The sequence below is a fragment of the Colias croceus genome, chromosome 27 (assembly GCF_905220415.1).
Source record: "Colias croceus chromosome 27, ilColCroc2.1".
Classification (NCBI taxonomy): Eukaryota; Metazoa; Arthropoda; class Insecta; order Lepidoptera; family Pieridae; genus Colias; species Colias croceus.
Genome location: NC_059563.1, coordinates 5,537,770 through 5,558,705, shown reverse-complemented (window position 1 = coordinate 5,558,705; position 20,936 = coordinate 5,537,770). Strand labels below are relative to the sequence as shown.

The 20,936-nt window shown below is 31.8% G+C and overlaps 3 protein-coding genes across 4 annotated transcripts in view; 2 read left to right on the top strand and 1 right to left on the bottom strand.

Moving 5' to 3' along the window:
* The first annotated feature begins 1,326 nt into the window (after window positions 1-1,326).
* LOC123703638 (regulation of enolase protein 1-like) lies at window positions 1,327-3,935 on the top strand. Its single transcript, XM_045651715.1, has 3 exons — window positions 1,327-1,698; window positions 3,084-3,240; window positions 3,662-3,935. Exons 1-3 carry the CDS (start codon window positions 1,498-1,500, stop codon window positions 3,910-3,912), a joined length of 609 nt encoding a protein of 202 aa, XP_045507671.1. The 5' UTR covers window positions 1,327-1,497; the 3' UTR covers window positions 3,913-3,935.
* Window positions 3,936-7,057: 3,122 nt separating this feature from the next.
* Window positions 7,058-11,817, top strand: LOC123703685 (rRNA 2'-O-methyltransferase fibrillarin-like). Its single transcript, XM_045651765.1, has 7 exons — window positions 7,058-7,250; window positions 7,645-7,732; window positions 8,129-8,231; window positions 9,010-9,180; window positions 9,751-9,872; window positions 10,471-10,594; window positions 11,243-11,817. Exons 1-7 carry the CDS (start codon window positions 7,058-7,060, stop codon window positions 11,399-11,401), a joined length of 960 nt encoding a protein of 319 aa, XP_045507721.1. The 3' UTR covers window positions 11,402-11,817.
* Window positions 11,818-15,102: 3,285 nt separating this feature from the next.
* The window catches only part of LOC123703723, a 46,812-nt gene continuing 40,978 nt past the window's right edge, over window positions 15,103-20,936 (bottom strand). For both annotated transcript variants that reach the window (XM_045651818.1, XM_045651819.1), the window contains exons 3-6: window positions 19,462-19,984; window positions 17,561-17,623; window positions 17,023-17,184; window positions 15,103-16,285 (exon numbers count right to left, since the gene is read on the bottom strand). In XM_045651818.1, the coding sequence (XP_045507774.1) occupies window positions 16,190-16,285; window positions 17,023-17,184; window positions 17,561-17,623; window positions 19,462-19,984 (844 nt within the window). In that variant the 3' untranslated portion in view covers window positions 15,103-16,189. The remainder of the gene's footprint in view (window positions 16,286-17,022; window positions 17,185-17,560; window positions 17,624-19,461; window positions 19,985-20,936) is intronic.

The window sequence follows — 20,936 nt, the reverse complement described above, 5'->3', positions numbered from 1 at the left end:
TATATTGCTAATTATTTAATAATTTCCGGTGATAACATGTCTCCTTGAATAATTCTCCATCAAACACAAAAATAATGACCCAATCGAAAACCGAGAGATTTATCGATTTATAAAAACATTTTTTTTTTATACCTTACGCCTACTTATATAAACTCGTATTCCGCTCGCGACAAAGAGTAAAGTAATACATACGGAAAGCTCGCGACTTCGCCTGCGGAATCAAAGGAAATCTAGATTAAGAATCACCGTGGTAAAAATACGTCACTCTCTAGCCTTCTTACTATTTCAGATATAAATCCAAATTTAAAATACGTAGATAGTTCAATAAAAAGAAATCGAATTTATAATATTAGTTTTCAAAAATCCGTTCTTATTTTAGCAATTACCTACCTATTACAGTTCTGTTATTTCCTGTGATTCTCTTATAAAGTCCCGTTAAAATTGATCCCTACCGGCTTTTTAGGTATTATTCCGAGTTAGAATAAACAGCTTTATGAATATTTTCAATAGGTATACCGTATATTCCTTGTATGTTAAAGAATTAAAATTGCATTACAATAAGTCCAACAAACATTTTGTGTACGTAATTGATGCAAAGTGAATTTTTATATTAAATCTTGTGACTAGTCGAACGATAAAATTAAAAATATTTAAAATTGAAATGCACGATCGCGTGCAAAATGCTGTTTATGAAATACCTATAATGCCTTGGTAATAATTATGAAATGTAATTCCTAGTTTCATTTATTCTTTATTATTCTCTATCTTTATACCTATTTATTCTTTATTAATACCTAAGTTTCGTTTCAACATCCAAAAAATAATAATTTTTGTGATCCTAAATTTTAAGGAAATAAAAATTCTCACATTTAATTACTTATTTAATAATTTTAATTAGGTATATAGATTTTCAAATATACCTAAAGATACCTAATTGGCTAATTTCAAAAAATATATTTCTATTTTCTATCAACCACGTTAATTTATTCGTGGATTATCAATTATTATTTATTTATTAGATAGATTCATATAAAGTCTAAATTAAGTAGGTAAGTATACATAATAGGTAGGTACCAATTTACCTACCTATACATAATAGGTACCAATTTTTCCCAGTTTTAGTGTTATCATTTACCTAGGTTAGGGTACCTATACCCTTCCTATAACCTAGACCACAGAGTAAGTGTGGAGTAAGTAATTTAATATATCGTGAATATGTCGAAATATATTAGGCTCCTTTAGAGACTAAGCGAAAACCACAATTCGTGACCTATTTTTCTACACAATAAACCTAGCAGGTGATTACAAAATGTCAATTTGATAACTTCATAGAAATCCACGTTATCTCCAGTGCATATCATCTTTCGAACTTATCTGATACAAAAATAATATTATAGTTATGCTTACATAAACACACTTCAGTATACATCTGTAAAACATCTACAAAATCATTACTATTGACAGTAAGGCACGGATTACCCTTGTTTATATTTTAAAATGGAATCGAAAGATTACAAATCAATAACACTAGACCATTTTCGTTGGCTAAACGAGCCAACAAATTGGAATTTATGTGATAGTGTTCTGAAAGTAACTACGGACGATAAAACAGATTTTTGGCAAGGCACTTGGTACAATTTCCACTTTAATACCGGCCATTTATTTGGGATTGATATTAAAGATGATTTCACTTTTGAGGTGAGTTAAAATACATTTATTTACTTGCATTTGTTAATTTAATAGAAACCAAGCATTATTTTAAACCAGTTTAATTAAATAAATGCACAAATACCTATAAAATATAGTGTCTGTATAACCCGTTACAAAATTAAAACAAAAAGAAATTAAACCTGTGTCCACTAAAGCGTGACTTTCTGTAAAACTGGTTGCGACAAAAAAAAACATATTTGACCCATGCTTTCATTGAGTTAATTGGTTAAATTAATATAAGTACATACGTATTTTTGTTATATTGCTGAAGAATACTTTAATATATAGACTTTTAAGTTGCAAATCATGCTACCTAACATTTTGTAATAGTACTATCATAATTCTGTCTACTGTCTAGGTTTATTAAATTATATCTAGAATCTAGATTCGATATCTAGAACGCTTTCACGAAGTGCGTTCCACTTGATGATCACATGCCATTTAATCAAAACAGAAAATTTAAAATAGGAAATAATATTTTCCAATATAATAATTCGAAGAGCATAGAAAGAGCGAAAAGCAAATCTATACATATAATAAATCTGTAGAAGGGTCAATTCTGTACATTGAAAATATTGAAAAAATAAATAGCAGGGGGTGTTACTGGATCGATACCAAACCCAAATATGTGATTAAAAAAATTTTTGTCTGTCTGTCTGTCTGTCTGTCTGTCTGTCTGTATGTGAAGGCATCACGTGAAAACTAGCGGTTCGATTTCGATGAAACTTGGTATAATTATACCTTATTATCCTGGGCGTAAAATAGGATACTTTTTATCCTGGAAAAATACGTAGAAAAAAATTAATCTTAATTTTTCAGTTTTATCCATAGACGTCCATAGACGTTCTGTAGAACCGCGAACACACGTTGCGTATTATTATAGGCCTAGCCGTATTTGGGAATTGGGTCCAATAGATATTTATAAGATTTTATTGTCAGAGGTACCTACTCAAAATGGAGAAATAAACCATCCACGCGAAGACCGACATCCGCGCGGACGGAGTCGCGGGCGGAAGCTAGTCGTCTAATAAATTTGAAGATCATTTTTTGTTGATTTTTTTTTTCAAAAAAACGTGTTGCTGTAATTTATGTAAATAAATATAGTTAGGTAAGTAACTAGGTATATTTAGTTCCGAGTTTTATATTTGAAATTTTCTTAAAAGAATGTGCGCGTGTACTAGTGTAGGTACACACGTAAGAAGTGAAACTTCTTTTCTTTTCCAAAAATAATAGGTATACTATCTGCAACTTTACAGAAATACGTCGAATCACGCGTGGTAGGGATAAGAAAAAGATGGCGCGTAACGGAAAAATGTTACACTAAATTTTTTTCCAACCCTGATATAGAAGTTTCACTTCAAATTATTTTCCAGGCTTGCATAGAAGCAGATTTTGCGTCGCTATATGACCAAGCTGGTCTTATGTTGTATATCAATGAAAAGCAGTGGATTAAAACAGGAATAGAATACACTGATGGGCAAGCAATGATTGGCAGTGTGCTAACTAATGGTGTATCTGACTGGGCTACCGGTAATTATTAATCTATGTATTATTTTTTTAATTGTAATTAAAATTATAAATGCGAAAGATTGATAGATGTTTGTTATTCAATGAAGAAAGATAAGCTGACAAAATTCGGCACTGAGATAGATTCAAAGCATATTGAAGACGCGGGCAAAGCTATTCAATTTTTTTCATATTATGATAGACTAGTTGTGCCGCGCGGTTTCACCCGCGTGGTTCCGCTCCTGTTGGTCTTAGCGTGATGTTATAATATAGCCTATAGTCTTCCTCGATAAATGGGCTATCTAGTACCGAAAGAATTTTTCAAATCGGACCATCTCGGGAACTACTGGTATATAGTAATAATATAGATATGCATATAAACTTATGCTCTAAGATTTTATTATTCTGTGGACTAAACAATTTTTAAAAAATAATCTTATTTCAGGTATTTTCAATGGCAATCCTAAGAAATTTTGGCTGAAGTTGAGTAGTGTTGGAAATATAGTTTGCATTAAATATTCTATCGATAAAGTGAAGTGGGCGCTTCTAAGATTGTGTCCTTTTATAAAAAAGGAAGAAGATTTATGTTTTGTGGGGTTTATGTGCTGTACTCCACAGCGATCGGGTCTGAATGTTAAGTTTAGTGAATATAAAATAACTGTACCAATTGATGATGTTTTACATGGTGATAACTAGAAAATTTTTTTAGATCAATATAATTATGTGTATCTTATTAAAAAACCTTCTCATTCGTTTAACAAATACCCAAAATACACATAAAAATTCTTTCAAGACTCAATACATAAATTGAAAAGAAGTCGATAAGACTATACTGTACATGAACTTAACCCTATAAAGGTTCAGTATATAAAACTAAATCTCGTAAAAAGTGTTTTATTTTGATTGTAATTTATTTTTGAGCGTACAGTCTTTATGTGCAAAAAGGCTTGTATCTATATTTAGCAAATATTTACGATTACATGGTCACCCTGATATCTGACAACGGCAGTCAGCAGTGTGGAGGATTGACAATTACAAAATGGCTTCATTTCCGGCGGCGGTAACACGGCGCGGGCCGTTTGAGCTGCGCCCTATTTTTGATAAAATTTGTTTTTTATTTGATTTTAATAGATAAGTGTTAAAAGTAAAAGTTTATTGAAGAAAGCAGATATTCAAAAGAAAAATGGGTAAACCAGGTAAGAAATTATATTAATTTTTTGTATTCGGCTTCACCGCGTGTGTCATCTCGTGGTTAATTTTAAAATTTTACTAGTTTTCTTTTATCTTTAATTCAAATACACTTTTACTTAAAGGCTCTAAAATAGGTCTTTCATTTTATTAGCGAATGGTATGCCTTTTTTGTTAGTTTCTTTCCACATGGTCCTTTTCAAACATAACCTCAAATCTCCCACTTAAATGACAGAACTAACTAATAATTTGTAAAACTATTCCAAATTGTTCTCACATAATTGGTTTTGTGTTATGGTTCAATTACAATAACATTTTACCTATAGCGTGTTATAAAAAAAACCACGAGGGTCGAGGTATGATATATTCTACAGCGCATTTTGCATTATAACCTCTTACACATTTGTGATTAGACATGCAAGTTTATATTGTAAATAAACTATTTAGAGTTGTTGATAAAGATGTGTATGTTAACAACAATAACACGTGGTAATAATAGAATATAGTATCCACAAGAAAATTATCACACATTTTCATTTATTCGCATTATTTCACATTTTGATTTAATTCTTTAATGTACTTACCTTATTTATTTTAACTTAAATACAATCTGGATAAATTTTAGTTACAAACTACTTCATGAGTGAGCGGGCTCAATATGAGATTCACATGTGATCTTAGTATTAATATTAAAGATTGATCAAATGATAGCAAATATTAACCAGTTAGGGAACTGTTTAGCTACCAATATTCAGGGAAAATTAAAAGATATTCTTCATTTCATTTCCAACAAAAGCATAAGAGCTCATAATTATGGATAATATTATGATCATGTAGAAGTTTTGTATGTCTTTAACTGAGCTGGAACAAATGTATTTGATGCATACTATAGTTTATATCCTGTTTCATTAAAGTAACAAATCTCAACAAAGTTTATCAACTGTTGCTCAACAAATGTTAACCATGAATTTATTTCAACAATATGCATAAATTTTTACTCAATTTTTATGTTAATTTTCCAGAATTCAACAGCCCCGGCGGCGGTAGAGGCGGTTTCCGCGGCGGTCGCGGCGGTGGGGGCGGTGGCGGGAGGGGAGGGGGCGGCGGGAGGGGGGGTCGCGGCGGTTTCGGCGGCGGTGGGAGGGGCGGGTTCGGCGGTGGCGGGGGGAAGTTCGAGAAGAGAGGGGGTGGTGGGGGCAAGTTTGGTGGACGAGGCGGGGGTGGTATGTAGTGAATTTTTAAACTTTAATTATAGTATTATAATATATAGGTAGTGAAAAGTTTGTATAGAGTGAAATAATTAGGAATTTAGGCTGTGTGGTGCTTTGAATGGATTTAAATTTAAAATTGTTAATTTGTTGATAGATGTTAGGTTGTAAGTAGAAATTATTATTTTTTCTTCTTTCTTTCTAAGTCATTTGGTTATATCAATTTTCAGTTATGGCTCTAAGACTGTTCAACTATTGCCGCAGTTTAAGTTACTATTTCAATGATATCTTATTATTTAATATTAAAACAGTGGATTGTTAAAGAAAAGTTAACCCGGCGAGAGTGTGGTGAAAAAATGTAACAAGTAGTATGTGGCAGGGTATTAAATACCCGTATATAAATTTGGCTGTAAAACTTGATTCTTATGAAAAATCATTGTCTGAATTATTTATTATTATAAAACGACTATATAATAAAACAGTGAAAACAAAATATTTCAGCCTTTTTAATAATTTTTATTTTTTATTCAACCTTAATCAAATATCTATGAATTTTAAACAAAAAAATATACCCTTTCAAAAAAACTATGAAAAAAAGAAACTACACAAGTTTTATGAAAACTAACTTAAAATTATCATAGAACTTGAAACAAGTAACAATATAAACTAAAAAAATAAAACAAATAATTTTAGGAACATCTTAGGAACTGGAGTTCAAATCAATACAGTTTTTGCTAAAAAAAATTTTGCATGCTCCATACAAATAGCCTTTCCACAGCTGGCACATGCGTGTTTTGTCTTCCGGTCTTTTTTATTTGGATAATCTCCGCATCTAACGTATCGACCAGGAACATTTTGAGTTGATGAAAGTGGTTCGTTGATCTGGGAAGAGATCCTCTGACGTAAATATGTTTGGATATTCGTTTTGTCTCTTCGCAATTTGAGATGTTCGTAAACTAAAGCCAGGCCTAAGTTACGGATGAAATCTGTTCGTTTGGTGTTTTGGTCCGTATTTTCACGAAAAATTATGTTTGCATTGACAGCAGCTATTTCAGCCATTTTTGACCATCCTTTGACTTGTATTGCGGTGCATTGACTTGATGTGTTGAACGGCGGCGTTTTCTCAAAACAGACAGCGGAATATTATTTTCAAGGTCTTCGGAATCGGCACTATTTTCATTTGTCTCAGCTTCATCGCGATCAGAAATTTCTTGCTCAGTGTCAGATTGTAGATCATGTTCACTGCAATGGTCAGATTCTTCTTCAGAGCTCGCCTCATCGGAAGTATTTGCTAATGCATCTTCCAACATGGACCGATGTCGGCTTTCATCACGTTCAAAGTCTATTTTTAATTAAAATCTATATTTTTAATTTAAAAATAAGCTAAAATAGCAGGATAGTTTTTGTCATTAAATATATGCATTAACTATGTGGCAGGGTATCACATGCCCAAACGAAGTTTGCAGATGTGGTACTCGACTGTACGCTGCCGCGTCACTACGATCACTCCACTATCCCCACCCGCATCTCTTTCATTCCAGCTACTCAAGACGACAAGAACTTTGAAGGTCATAAACAAAAAATATAAGCAAATGAGTAACATGGTGGGTATGAGATACCCTGCCACACTCTCGCCGGGTTAATATAAATTATTGATATAAACAATTAATAATAATTGCTTGTTCTCTTAACAGTCAATTTATTTCTTTTATTTAGACACGTTCTAATTACTGAATTCTAACCCATTGAGCCCCCAGCGGCCCGATCAGTCCACGACACAATAGATTTTCTATTGTGTCTGTGATTCCGGGGGCTGAGTTACTAAATAAAAATCAATTTTAAATGATCCATTATCTCTGGCCAAGTACCACACAATTAAATTTTTAAATTAAAATGATGATAAACTGGTCCCTCTAATCTCGACCTATTCATGAAGACTATGATACCACATACCCACTTCTGACTGCATCACTCATTATAATAAATAAACTATAATTTGTATGGAAAATGTAATTAAATGTATTATTTTAAGGGCGTGGGGGTGGTGGCCGAGGCGGGGGTCGTGGTGGTGCCCGCGGGGGCTTCAAGGGTGGCAAGCAAGTTTTTGTCGAACCCCATAGGTATGTAATTTCATTAAATTTATATATTCAGTCATATGACTCAAAAACTGTTGAAAGCATGTGAAATAATAATAAAACTGTTTCATTTTAAGTTTTGTTGCATTTTTTTCTGTATTCTATGCAAGTAATATAAATCTAATGTAAAGCTGTAGAGTTTGTCTGTTTGAACATGTCAATCTCAAGAACAACTGGACCTATAACTACTATATTTTATTCCAAAGTAATAAAAATGTAGTATATTCTTTTAAAAGTTGAAATGATGCTACCCAAATAACTTTCGTTCTTCTGAAAGCGAACGCTTGAAGCCAACTTTATTTACTGATCACACAACACATTAAAACAATAATAATTAATCAATAATCGTCTTTTTAATACAAAAAATCTTTTTTTTTTCAGACATGCGGGTGTTTTCGTAGCGCGTGGTAAGGAAGATGCGCTTGTAACTAAAAACTTGGTGCCCGGTAGCGAAGTGTATGGAGAAAAGAGAATATCTGTTGAGGTAAGAATTAAGTTATGTTAAGTTACATAAGTTAAGTCCGTAGACGTAGAGGTTTAACTTGGAAGTAGTTTTTTTATATGGTAAATGTACAAATTTTATATATTGTACTGTGTGTTAATAGATTTTTTGTGTGATATTATTTTGAAATTGATATGCATAAACATGTAATACAAACATACATATTTTTTTAAGTTAGAACTATTTTGCAAATCATTGTTTTTAAAACACTTCTTAGAAAACTAGTAATTTAGGCATTTCTTTAACTAGACATTAAACTTCAATAAGGGCCGATTTTTCAATGCTTGGATAAAACTTATCCATCCAATAAAGTACTACACGATAATATTAAAATGTCACGTAAACTGTCAAATACGGGCAATTAGAATACGTTTTTAAATTGGTGGTTTTATACATTATTTGACGAATAAGTTTTATCCGAGCATTGAAAAATCGGCCCTAAGACTTCTAGAAGCATTCAATCGTCAAAATATAGTTTTACCAATTGAAATGCAATGTTCTTTTAAGCATTTATATTCTTTAAAAATATCTCAATGACTGAAATAATTGTAAATAAAGTTATAACTGAATAAATATTTAAGATTTTATAATTCTAAACAAGTTCATAAGTAAAATGTAACTTCTAAATGATGATTGTGGTCCCTCTAATCTGGACCTATCCATGAAGACCAGATCCACATACCCACTTCTGACGATACCCACTAAAACCCAACCGAACCTTCCACATTCCAACACATTCTAAACTGTTCCACGATTCCAGGAGAACGGTGAAAAGGTGGAATACAGAGTGTGGAACCCGTTCCGTTCCAAATTGGCTGCGGCCATCATGGGTGGAGTAGATGGAATACACATAATGCCGGGGAAGCGAGTGTTGTATCTCGGGGCTGCTAGCGGAACTACAGTTAGTCATGTATCCGATATTGTTGGACCAGTGAGTTTATTTATACTAATGTATAACGAAATATATGAATTGATAGCATTCTTATCTATACTTAATATTATAAAGCTGAAGAGTTTGTTTGTTTGAACGCGCTAATCTCAGGAACTACTGGTCCGATTTGAAAAATTGTTTCAGTGTTAGTTAGCCCATTTATCGAGGAAGGCTATAGGCTATTTATCATCACGCTAAGACCAAAAGGAATGTAGCACTGCTGGTAAAACCGCAGGGCACAGCTAGTAATATTATAATGTTAGTTATTGAGAAAAAATTCCAAATTACTAACTTCTCTTAAAAATCTAACGCTACATTTTTATATTTTACAATGACACATGGTTGATGAACAAATACTCAAGTAAGCCTCAAAAACTTACTTCAATTTTCTAAAGCAAGAATTGAATATTATAAAATTTATTGTCTTCATAATTTCGATGATGAAAACATGCGTCCGACCTAATCGTGATGACTATGCATATCACTACCCACTATACTGAGTGACAAACAAACATACAGACAAACAAACTCTCTAAAATATGAAAAATAAATAAATTATTTGTTTAACAGGAAGGACTGGTGTACGCTGTGGAGTTTTCGCACAGATCGGGAAGAGATTTAATAAATGTAGCTAAAAAGAGAACTAATATTATTCCAATTATCGAAGATGCTAGACATCCTCTTAAATATAGGTAAGAACATATAATTATTTATGATTATAATTAGTTTATAATTATGAATATTGTGTGGGTGAAACAAGCAAAAAAAAAAAAACATATATTTTCTATATATAAGCCTATAGGTAGCTTTCTAACTAAAATTTTAAAGTAAAACAAGTTATAACTTGAGATAAATTGTTCGGACGTTTTCATCAAAATTTACATAAAAAGATTTGATCGTAGTACACAATAATTCATGAAATTAGAAAATGTTTTTAAAATTATTTTTAAAATCTATACCAATATTATAAAGCCGAAGAGTTTTTTTGAACGCGCTAATCTCGGGAACTACTGGTCCGATTTGAAAAATTCTTTCGGTGTTAGATAGCTCATTTATCGAGGAAGGCGATAGGCTATATATCATCACGCTAAGACCAACAGGAGCGGAGCCACGGGAGTGAAACCGCGCGGAGCAGCTAGTAATTGATATAATTTCAAAATGATGAAGAACCTATGAACTAAATCTATCATGTTGATACAAATTTGAACTCTCTCTCTGATGCCACTTCAAAATTAAATAAAACTAAAATAATATGAAACACATACTAAATATAAATAATTTTTTTTTCAGAATGTTGGTCGGCATGGTGGATGTCATATTTGCTGATGTAGCTCAGCCAGATCAAGCAAGAATCGTCAGTTTGAACGCACAGCATTTCCTCAAGAATGGCGGACATTTTGTTATTTCTATTAAGGTGAGGTTTTAGTATTTTTGTTGGAAACTGTCTTACCACAAAAAACTATAGACAGGGTTTAACTTTAAGCGCGGGTTCTCTTTAATCTGGTTTTGTCGTATTTCATATAGTCAACTATTGTAGTGACAGATCCCTTGTTTAAAGTTAGACTGTGTTTAAATTGTTTTGTGGTAAATGTTTGTCTTTTGTGAAGGTGGATGTTTGTTATATTTTAAATACTGTGGAATGGATTTTATGCTGTTTCTTATGTGAATAAAATGCAAGTATAACTATGCGAGCTAGAATCTACAATTTATAGTATTTTATTATAATTTGACCAATTTATAACAGATATAACTAGAAGAAAAATATTTTTTTTCATTGGAACATGTTTTTTTATGGCATAAACTTGATTTTTAAACTTGTTACTAACCTGATTTTATCTGAAAATTAATTATAACAAAAATAAACTAATTACTGATTAACTTTATATTAAAAACACTGACTTAACTCTATATTAGAAACATCCCCACAAAAACCTTGACCGTGATGATTAAAAAGTGCTAAATATTTCATGTTGAAAATTGAACTCTCTCACTGAGTTGACGCCCAAATTAATAATAAAATCCCTTATTTTATTAAAATTAACCACAAAAAAACTATTTTCAGGCATCTTGCATAGATTCAACGGCACAACCTGAGGCAGTATTCGCAGCAGAGGTGAAAAGATTAGCAGCGGAAAAGTTAAAACCACAAGAACAACTAACTTTGGAGCCCTACGAGAGAGATCATGCTGTTGTTGTAGGCATATTTAGGGCTGCGAAATAAAATTTTATATAGTTTTAATTTTTCTGTGACCTCCGTTGTTTGTGTCAGATTGTTGAAAACATTTAAAACTTGATATTGAGTAAGCATACAAATGCTTCCTAATTTTTTTTACGAATGTAAAAATCACAATCACGAGGCAGAATTCGAACCTGCGTCTTTTGCCTTGGCGGGCTAAGACTTTTTCCCTTTAAAAATTTCACAATCTTTATAAAATGATTAGCATTTGTGCTAAAAAGTCCGCATTGTATATTTTAAATGAAAAATACAATACATAATATGTATAATGAATTCAGAAAGTCTATTTTTTCATGTACAGGTGACTGTTTTATACATGTGACCAATTTAAGTTGTTAAGTGCCTAGATATGTTAGTATAAGTTAGGTTAAGTTCTGATGAAGAATATATGATAAGAATGATTTTATTGTTTTATTTATTCACACTGAGGAAAAGTTACCCTACCAGCAAACTTATTTTTTGAAGTTCTTATAAACTACATTTTGAATTGCACACAAAATTAGATTACATTACACACTAAAAAACTGCTGAAGAAAGTTTGTAAAAAATTAGCGTTACACACACAACTAAAACTAATTAATTAACAACATTGATTTCGTGGCCCAGTTATACCGAAAGGAGTCGTTAGAAAACTTCGAAGTGCATTTCTCTAATAGCAATCGAAAATATTGATAAAAACCATGCAATAAAGAATAATGGAAATAACACATTATATACAACGTACGCAGTCCTTATGTAGTTTTAAATTTATACAATGAAATGATGCCATAAAATCGGAATATCAATATCCACTCGTCAACATATTTAGTAATTTCAAAAGATTTTGACCATCATCAATCGGCCAAAGACATGTACATAAGACGAGATTGTGGTCAAGCGCTTCCCTATTCACAAAAAAAAAACATATCTGGCACGCCGCATCACACACTGCCATTTGCCTAATTTTCATACCTACAATTTTATCTGTCTCCACTCACCTTTATTCTGACGCACACGGCACAATTCCAATATAGAAAATCAGAGGAGTCTCATACTACTGATACTGCAGAATTCAGAAAACTCATCCACACGCGAGACGTACTGCCAAGTCCCGAGTGCGGTCCATTGTTTGTACTAAAAAAACTAAATAGTAACTATGGTAAAGGCATGGTAAAGTGATGGTAAAGTGATCTATGGTAAAGGCATGCGTAATTTTTGAGGAACATCTTCAATGAAATGAATCGGAGCCGAGTCGAGCTGAGAGAATCACAACCATAGAGGAAGGATGTATAACTGAGATAGAGTGGCTACTCTGTGGTAATAAGTGCATGTATGGAACGTGCTGCCATCTGCAACTTTGTAGGATAACTAATGCTTTAAAGGGGTATATATATATATAGCTATGCAGTATGCATATCGACATTTAGCACCAGATATGGAGCGAAAGTATATTTACAAAAATATTACTAACACCAAGAAAAGCGTCGTTTTCGTGACAACACTCTTTTTGTGGCGTTAGTAATATTTTTGTAAACATACTCTCACTCCATAAGTTGCCTTGTAAGTTGAGTAAATAATAAATAAGTAATGAGGGCAACCAGGGGTGAGAATAAAAAACAATTTCTTTAGCGGTATTCACGTTTATTAAATTGAAATTGAGATTTATATACTATACAATTGCTAAAACCTCTAAAATCTGCTAAAACCAAAAGCTTTAGTTATTTCAGTGCAGTCACTGAAATAACTAAAGCTTTTGTTCTAAATAAATAAATAAATCATTTATTGCATAAAAACATGGTATCTACATACAAAGATATTAAGATCAGAATTAAGGAACATTCATGTTTTTACCTTAGTTTTTACTATAACTACATAGCATACAATAATTATTATTAATTGACATAATGAATGAAAATGATTAGATATTTATAGTAAAAATACGAGTCAGGAGTATTGTCACTTAAAATTAGGTTATACATAAATCATTAGTCATACAGTCAATCAATTAATATCAATATCATTATTTTATATTATTTAGACATTTTTCATATCATACAGAAATTCATTTAGGTTGTAAAAACAATTCTCTAATAAGTATTTATTTAATTTATTTTTAAATCCTGGAAGAGGAACCCCTTGCAAGTCTTTTGGGATTTTATTAAATATCTGAATACCTATATAAGGAACATTTTTTTTGTACAAAGTTAATTTAGGCCTCGGTAAAAACAAATTGTTTGGATATCTTGTTAATTTTCCAATTTCTTTATTAGTTTTAAAATATTGAGGATGTTTTTTTATGAAAATACAAATTTCCTTGATATAAATACATGCAAGAGGCAGGATTCTCAAGTTTTTAAAAAGTTCTAAGCTTCTAGAGTCTGTGCTTCTAGCGTGTTTTCTCCTCCGTTGAAAACTCATGATCACAACGTTCACAACAGTTAACAACAATAAAACAAGTAACAAAATAACAAAACAAAACTTAACCAAAACAAAAACTTAAAAGATAACCAGATATATTTAACAAAAACAAATGAGATAACCTCGAAATCGCATCAACGTCCGTCCGAAAGTTGAAAACTATGGTTGACAATGACAGTCGCACATCATTACAAGATGGCGGCTTTTTTTTTTAATTTTAGTTATACCACTCATCGCCCGCGTCGCTGTCGTCTATGCGTTTACATGACAGTTTTGAGTGTGCCCCCCCTGATCACAACGCAACTACGAACGCAATTTGCAAGCGTTATGCAGGGCAGTGTGCCTATCATTCTTCGACGATGTTTAAAAGAAATAATAGTAGGTAGTTCACAGGAATATTATAGAGTATTGTGTTGAGAATGTAGAGTAAATGTGTTGTGTTTGATTTACGTAGGTATCAAAATTCCTCATTTCATTCTAAATTTTTAACTTACATTTGTTTTGTGTATAATATTTAGAATAGCTAGTATATAATATTGAACAGGATTTAGGAATAACGGATAATCTCTTGTTCTTTTGAGATTTGAAGCAGGCTAGCAAAATCTTGCGCTTTGCAAGAAATAGATTTTTCTACAGTAGCTATCGGTATTCGGTAGTTCGTCAAGAATTTGTAAAATGACTTGGTAAGAGGTTGATGAATTGTTCCATGGTTCAATGAGGTAAACGACCAACTGCTAAGGCCTAAGCGGACTAGTTTTCATTTGATCACGCAGGGTCGGTGTTCATTTTTAATTATGTATTCTAACAATTTATTTACAAGATTTATGAAGTCCCAAGTAGGCTGGTAATTACGTATGTTGCTAAAGCGCATCCGGCGTCACACACGGTGAAGATACTATAATATTTTATGTTAAGATTCCCAAATTTTGTGTCAGTGTTTCGGGTCAACAGGATGGCGGTTCTACAGGGGTCTTAGTACGCAATGACAAAAAGAAAAATGATGGTCAGAACGCTGATACCGGATACCTTAAGATATATATATAATATTTTATATTAGTATCTTCACCGTGTGTGACGCGCTTAAATATCTACTAGAGACTAAACTGAGAAATTTGAGAACGTTTAAGACACCTGCATCATGAAAAATGAAATATAGTGAAATAATTTATGAAATCGATTTTGAGTTTTTTCGTTTGATACAGTGTAGATGTACCTATTGTAGATTAGGTAACAAAAAAATTATGCATAGGTACTATTGTAAAAAAAGGAAGTAGGAAATAAAAGAGATGTTTCATTTTATTCGTTTATTTAATAAAATCACATTCATTTACATATAACATACTTGTAAGACAGATAAAATTTCTTACATTTTGGAATGTACTGTATCGTAAAAACATCAATATTTCAGATATAAAGTACAGCTTCACACCAAGAGATCACATTTCCCATTTTCAAAAACTCGAATTTTCATGTAAAAATCTTTTATATTATAATTTTTACCGTTTAGGTCCGCCGTATTGGTCTCTATTTAAATATTTTCTACGAAATATATCAAATACTGTAAAACCGCCAAAAATACTTCCATTTCCCTCGCTGTACTTTTTTCTACATTATATTTTTATTTATTAATTCCTAACTAACTTAAACTTAGTTAAACTAGAAATGCTTTTTGTTTAGACAACAGTTTTACTATTTAATAGTTAATGAATCACACAACACCAAATATTCGTTTACACATAGATTTTACAAGCATTTAAAATTATAAATAATACCTAGAATAACCTAAAAAAATATCACAATCATCCTGTAACTAATAAACTAAAGAGGAGCACTCATAAACACGTAAATTAATTGTCAAGACAATAAAAAGTGGCTACATACACAAGACATAATTTATTTATAATAGATATTTTATTGAATATTTGATAAATTCGTTCCTTATACATTTGATAGACCCGTATTAATTATAAATATGCATAGAATTGTCACTACTAAAAGAAATTAGAATTAAAAAATGCGGCTACATTCTTAATATTCTTGCAATTTTCCCGCTTTTTTATACACCGTTAACGGCCGCCATTTTAAATTCTAATTTTTGCGCGAAACACTTATCATGATTTTACTACAACACATATTTTTTCTACACATCAACATATAATTTTGAATTCAACACGACATTTAAAATGTGTAACTATAAAATTAAAACAGCAACAAAAAATAATTCTTCTACAAGAAGGAAAAAACATATAAAATATAATATGACATGACATAGACAATTATTTCTAACCAATCATAAATAATATAGAATTAACCATAAATACATAGAAGTTGACATAGACAATGTTTATTTTCTAAATGTGTGCACAGATAAATAATTTAAATTAGATAGTTTGCCTCGGGATAGTCGATTGGCTCAGTTTTGACTGACACTTGCATGTTAGTTGCTGGCTTGGAGCGCTCCAAATTATACATCTGAAAAAAATAGAATTGACATAATATTAATATAATTATGAATTACTTATTTATGATTTAAATTTTAAATATGTACTGCGAATATTTAAAAATAACGTGATGGGAAAGATATCAGACGTGTAAAATTATTTGTGTATAATTATTATGATATAAATAATATATTCTTGTATAATAAAAACAACTATTTAGATTCTAATCTTGAAAATTTCCACGTAAAGCTCGTTTTAACAAACATATTACTTAATTTTTTATACCGTGAACTTCCTAATCAGTGAAAGGTTAATAAAAATTTATAATTGTTAGTATGAACTTGAAAAGAGATTATTATTTTGGTGTTTTGGCATATATTTCAATATGTATGTTGCAGGTGAACTGTCGAACCTGTGATATTACAATTTTACTAGTAATCTATACTAATATTATAAAGCTGAAGAGTTTGTTTGTTTGAACGCACTAATCTCAAGAACTACTGGTCCGATTTGAAAAATTATTTCGGTGTTAGATAGCCCATTTATCGAGGAAGGCTATAGGCTTATATCATCACGCTAAGGCCAACAAGAGCGAAGCAACGCGGGTAAAACCGCGGGACGCAGCTAGTATTAAAAAATATGTTGGATTTTCAATCGACTTAATTGACTGATTTTAATTTGAAAATCTCACGGGAACATTGAATTTTTAATAACGATTGAATCTAAAGTTTGAGTACGCATTTGAGTTTGAGTTTGAGTAAAACTTACCTTCATAAACAACGGAGTAGACAATTGAGCAACACTTGTAGCTTTGCTCAAGGAATCTTCCTCGGGCGTGAGATTGACTTCAATTGGTGAAACTTTTAGCTTTGGGAAGCTCTTCTGTTTCTTGGGACGATCTTCCTCAGAGTCGGAAGGCGGTGGACGGATCTGGAATGTAAAAATTTTGGTTAACTCATTGAGCCCCAAGCGGCCCGATCGGTCCACGACACAATAGATTTTCTATTCTTCCGGGGCCCGAGTTATTAATATAAAAAAATTTTTTTTTCAATAAATTTTTTGATGACTTTTTTTACCTGACTGCGTTTAACATATTATAAATACACCTTTTCTTTGATTTAAACAAATAATATATTTACTCTAACTACATACTTACTCAATAGTAATTTAAAACTTTAAAGTACCTAGTGTCAAAAGTTATTTACTTGTCATTTATTACAATACAAAAAGTTTCCCATCAAGAATGTCTGTATAAATGTTTGTATACTCATAACCTCAAAAATTTCTATTTCTTTATCCAACTCACTTTTCTTGGACGTCCGGGGCCTCTACGTTTCGGCGGCATTGGAAGAGGTGATGGTGAACGTAGCTGCAAAAATATAATAAAAATATACCATCTATTTTATAGCATATGTAAATCTAATTTATTGTAGACTAGCTTCCGCCCGCGACTCCGTCCGCGCGGATGTCGGTCTTCGCGTGGATGGTTTATTTCTCCATTTTGAGTAGGTACCTCTGACAATAAAATCTTATAAATATCTGTTGGACCCAATTCCCAAATACGGCTAGGCCTATAATAATACGCAACGTGTGTTCGCGGTTCTACGGAACAACGTCTATGGATAAAACTGAAAAATTAAGATTAATTTTTTTCTACGTATTTTTCCAGGATAAAAAGTATCCTATTTTACGCCCAGGATAATAAGGTATAATTATACCAAGTTTCATCGAAATCGAACCGCTAGTTTTCACGTGATGCCTTCACATACAGACAGACAAAAATTTTTTTAATCACATATTTGGGTTTGGTATCGATCCAGTAACACCCCCTGCTATTTATTTTTTCAATATTTTCAATGTACAGAATTGACCCTTCTACAGATTTATTATATATGTATAGATATAAGAGGAAACAATTGAATATAATATGTTTGTCTGTCACGATTTTAATAATACCTACTCTCGACCGATTTTATTAATCCTTTGAGGGGGCGTCCATAAATTACGTGAGGTGTTTTTTTTTCGAGATTCGATTTTCCGAAATATTTGCCAAGACCCCCTCTCCCTAACGTAAGGTTAGATGAGATTTGACTCAACCCCCTCCCCCCTAAAACCACTCACGTATTTTATGGACGCCCCCTATACCGTAAAAACCATTTTAATTTTTAACCAAGTAATGTCTTTATCTTTTTTGTACGCGACAAGTGTTTAGACATAAAATATAATTAGTTTCTCCTGTAAGTTTAAAAATTATTTCATAATGAAAAGAAAAAATTGTAAAATTTTCTACAAACTAATATGTGTTTTCACGTGATTTTAATAAAGCATATTTCCTTTACGTTGCTCACCTTTTAATTAAGTTTCTAGCAAAATTTGTACGATGAATATTGAACAGTTTTTTGCCTTATGTGTGCATCGTAAAATCAAAAATGTCATATTTCAGTGGCAATTTATATTTAAGTTTAATAATAGCTTGAAGTTAGTTACTATTTTATGTGTGTAATGTTTAAATTAATAAATATCACTAATAGTATAAAACAAAGTCGCTTTCTCTGTCCCTATGTCCCTTTGTATGCTTAAATCTTTAAAACTACGCAGCGGATTTTGATGCGTTTTTTTTTAATCGATAAAGTGATTCAAAAGGAATGTTTTAGTATATAATTTATTAGGTTTTAGACAAAGTGGGCGAAGCCGCGGGCGGTAAGCTAGTAGTATATAAGACAAAAAATAAAACTTGAACACGATAATCTAATGAAATTATTGTATTGTAACCGATCTTTGATAAGTGTACAAAGTTTGAATTAAATCTGGCCGTATGAAGTCAAAATCGAGTCTAAAGAAGTCGGTTACATACAAACATAAAGGTGAAGCTAATAAAAGCGTGTTAATAAGGAGCGTGTGTGCCGAGCATACGTGTCAGAAATGAAACTTCTTTAGCAAGATTCAAGAAGGTGACGACTTTGGTAGTCGTCGCCTTACTCCATGACGCGACCTTGAAATTTTACTCTCAACGCGCCTAAAAAAGTTTCTGTTCTAAAAACATTTTTTTTTTTAATTTTTAAAGTGAAACTTTTATTACATCGTCTCAAACTTTTTGGTCTGTGTAGCGCATGTCGCGTGACGTACGATAATTATCGTATTTGTAATCGTAAGTTTCACTTTTACCGTGGTTTCATAAAACCACACAACGTTTTTTTTTACACTTACCCGCCGTTTTCTAACCGGTCGGCTGCCATCCGCCGAGCGCGTTGTCATAGACAACGTCGACTCTGTTTTATTTATCACTTCCTCCTTCGACAGTATCCCACTAATACGATTCTTGAAAAAGCTGTCTTCCGCCATTTTCAACGCTTCAAAACATTTGTTCCCCTGCAACGCGTATCTTATTATCTTCAACACTTCAATACGACACAACAACCGGGTGTCATCATCCATTTTTTTAAATAGTGGCAATAGAGAATTCATGAACATTTTGTCGTCATTAAAATTATCATCTGGCAGGATGCTGTTAGCGTCGATCTTGATTTCCAGCTTCTTCTCCGTGTCTATGGTCTGGTTGCACTTGTCTGTTGTCTCTGGCCGTTCCGGCGGGTCCGGTTTTGTTTTTAAATCGAGCGGTTTGTCTATGGCCTCGTGCTTGATTCGCGGCATTTCTTCTGGTGCCGGGTGTTGAGGCGAATTTGAGATCTCCGAAAATGACTCATATTTGTCTTGGGAGTAGCGTGGTTTTCTGAAAGGTGATGCAATATATTAATAAAAGTAATATGTACATTGAATAGCATACATAATTTATATAAATAAGTTAACTTAATAGAATTTTGTTGTGTAAATGAAAAATAAAACATTGTGTATTGAGTAGGTATTGATGTTTCATTTGAGAAGAACAATTCAATATTACCTACTTAATGTACATATATCCTTTTAATTTACGAGTTTTAAAATCACAACTATAAAATGCAGTCCAATCAAGAGGTATACAAAGTATATTTTCAATGTTAATTAACTAGGTAGTTTTTGAATTTTAACCAAAATACAATTTTTTATCATATCAATTCTTTTATAATATTATTGCAAATTAACAATACATACAATAATTAATCTAAACAGGTCAACATTATTAAAGGCTAGTGTATAAACACAATAGGTACTAACAAGGCTTTCCATATTCGATGCAACAATTATAAGATCAAATGAAGCTTTTCTGGGCACTGTATCATATTTAAGCAGGTATCAATTTAATCGATATTAACATGATGATGAAATAAACAAATATTTAAAAAAAAATTATGACGAATATAGGATCTATCATCAAATATCCTCAGATATGACTCATAGTTGAGGAAATTACGTTTTTAAAAGTATGATAGGTAAATAATATTTTAATAAAAATAATAAAAAATAGTAAGTTACGATAATGTGTGTGTGTAATGTAACAAAGTAAAATTGCAACACTCGTGGTAAGACCTGATAAAACACATTATAATATTATGAAATATGTACCTAATTTTAAATGCGGATATGTTAAATACTACATACATATTATATTCTAACATTTTCATTTACTTAAAATTATTTTCATTCCGTTACATTTGTTACTAACAAAGAACGACCAAGTGTTGAATCCTGTAGAACACTCAGTATATTTCCCACTCACACTGCACACAGATATTGAATAGCGAAGG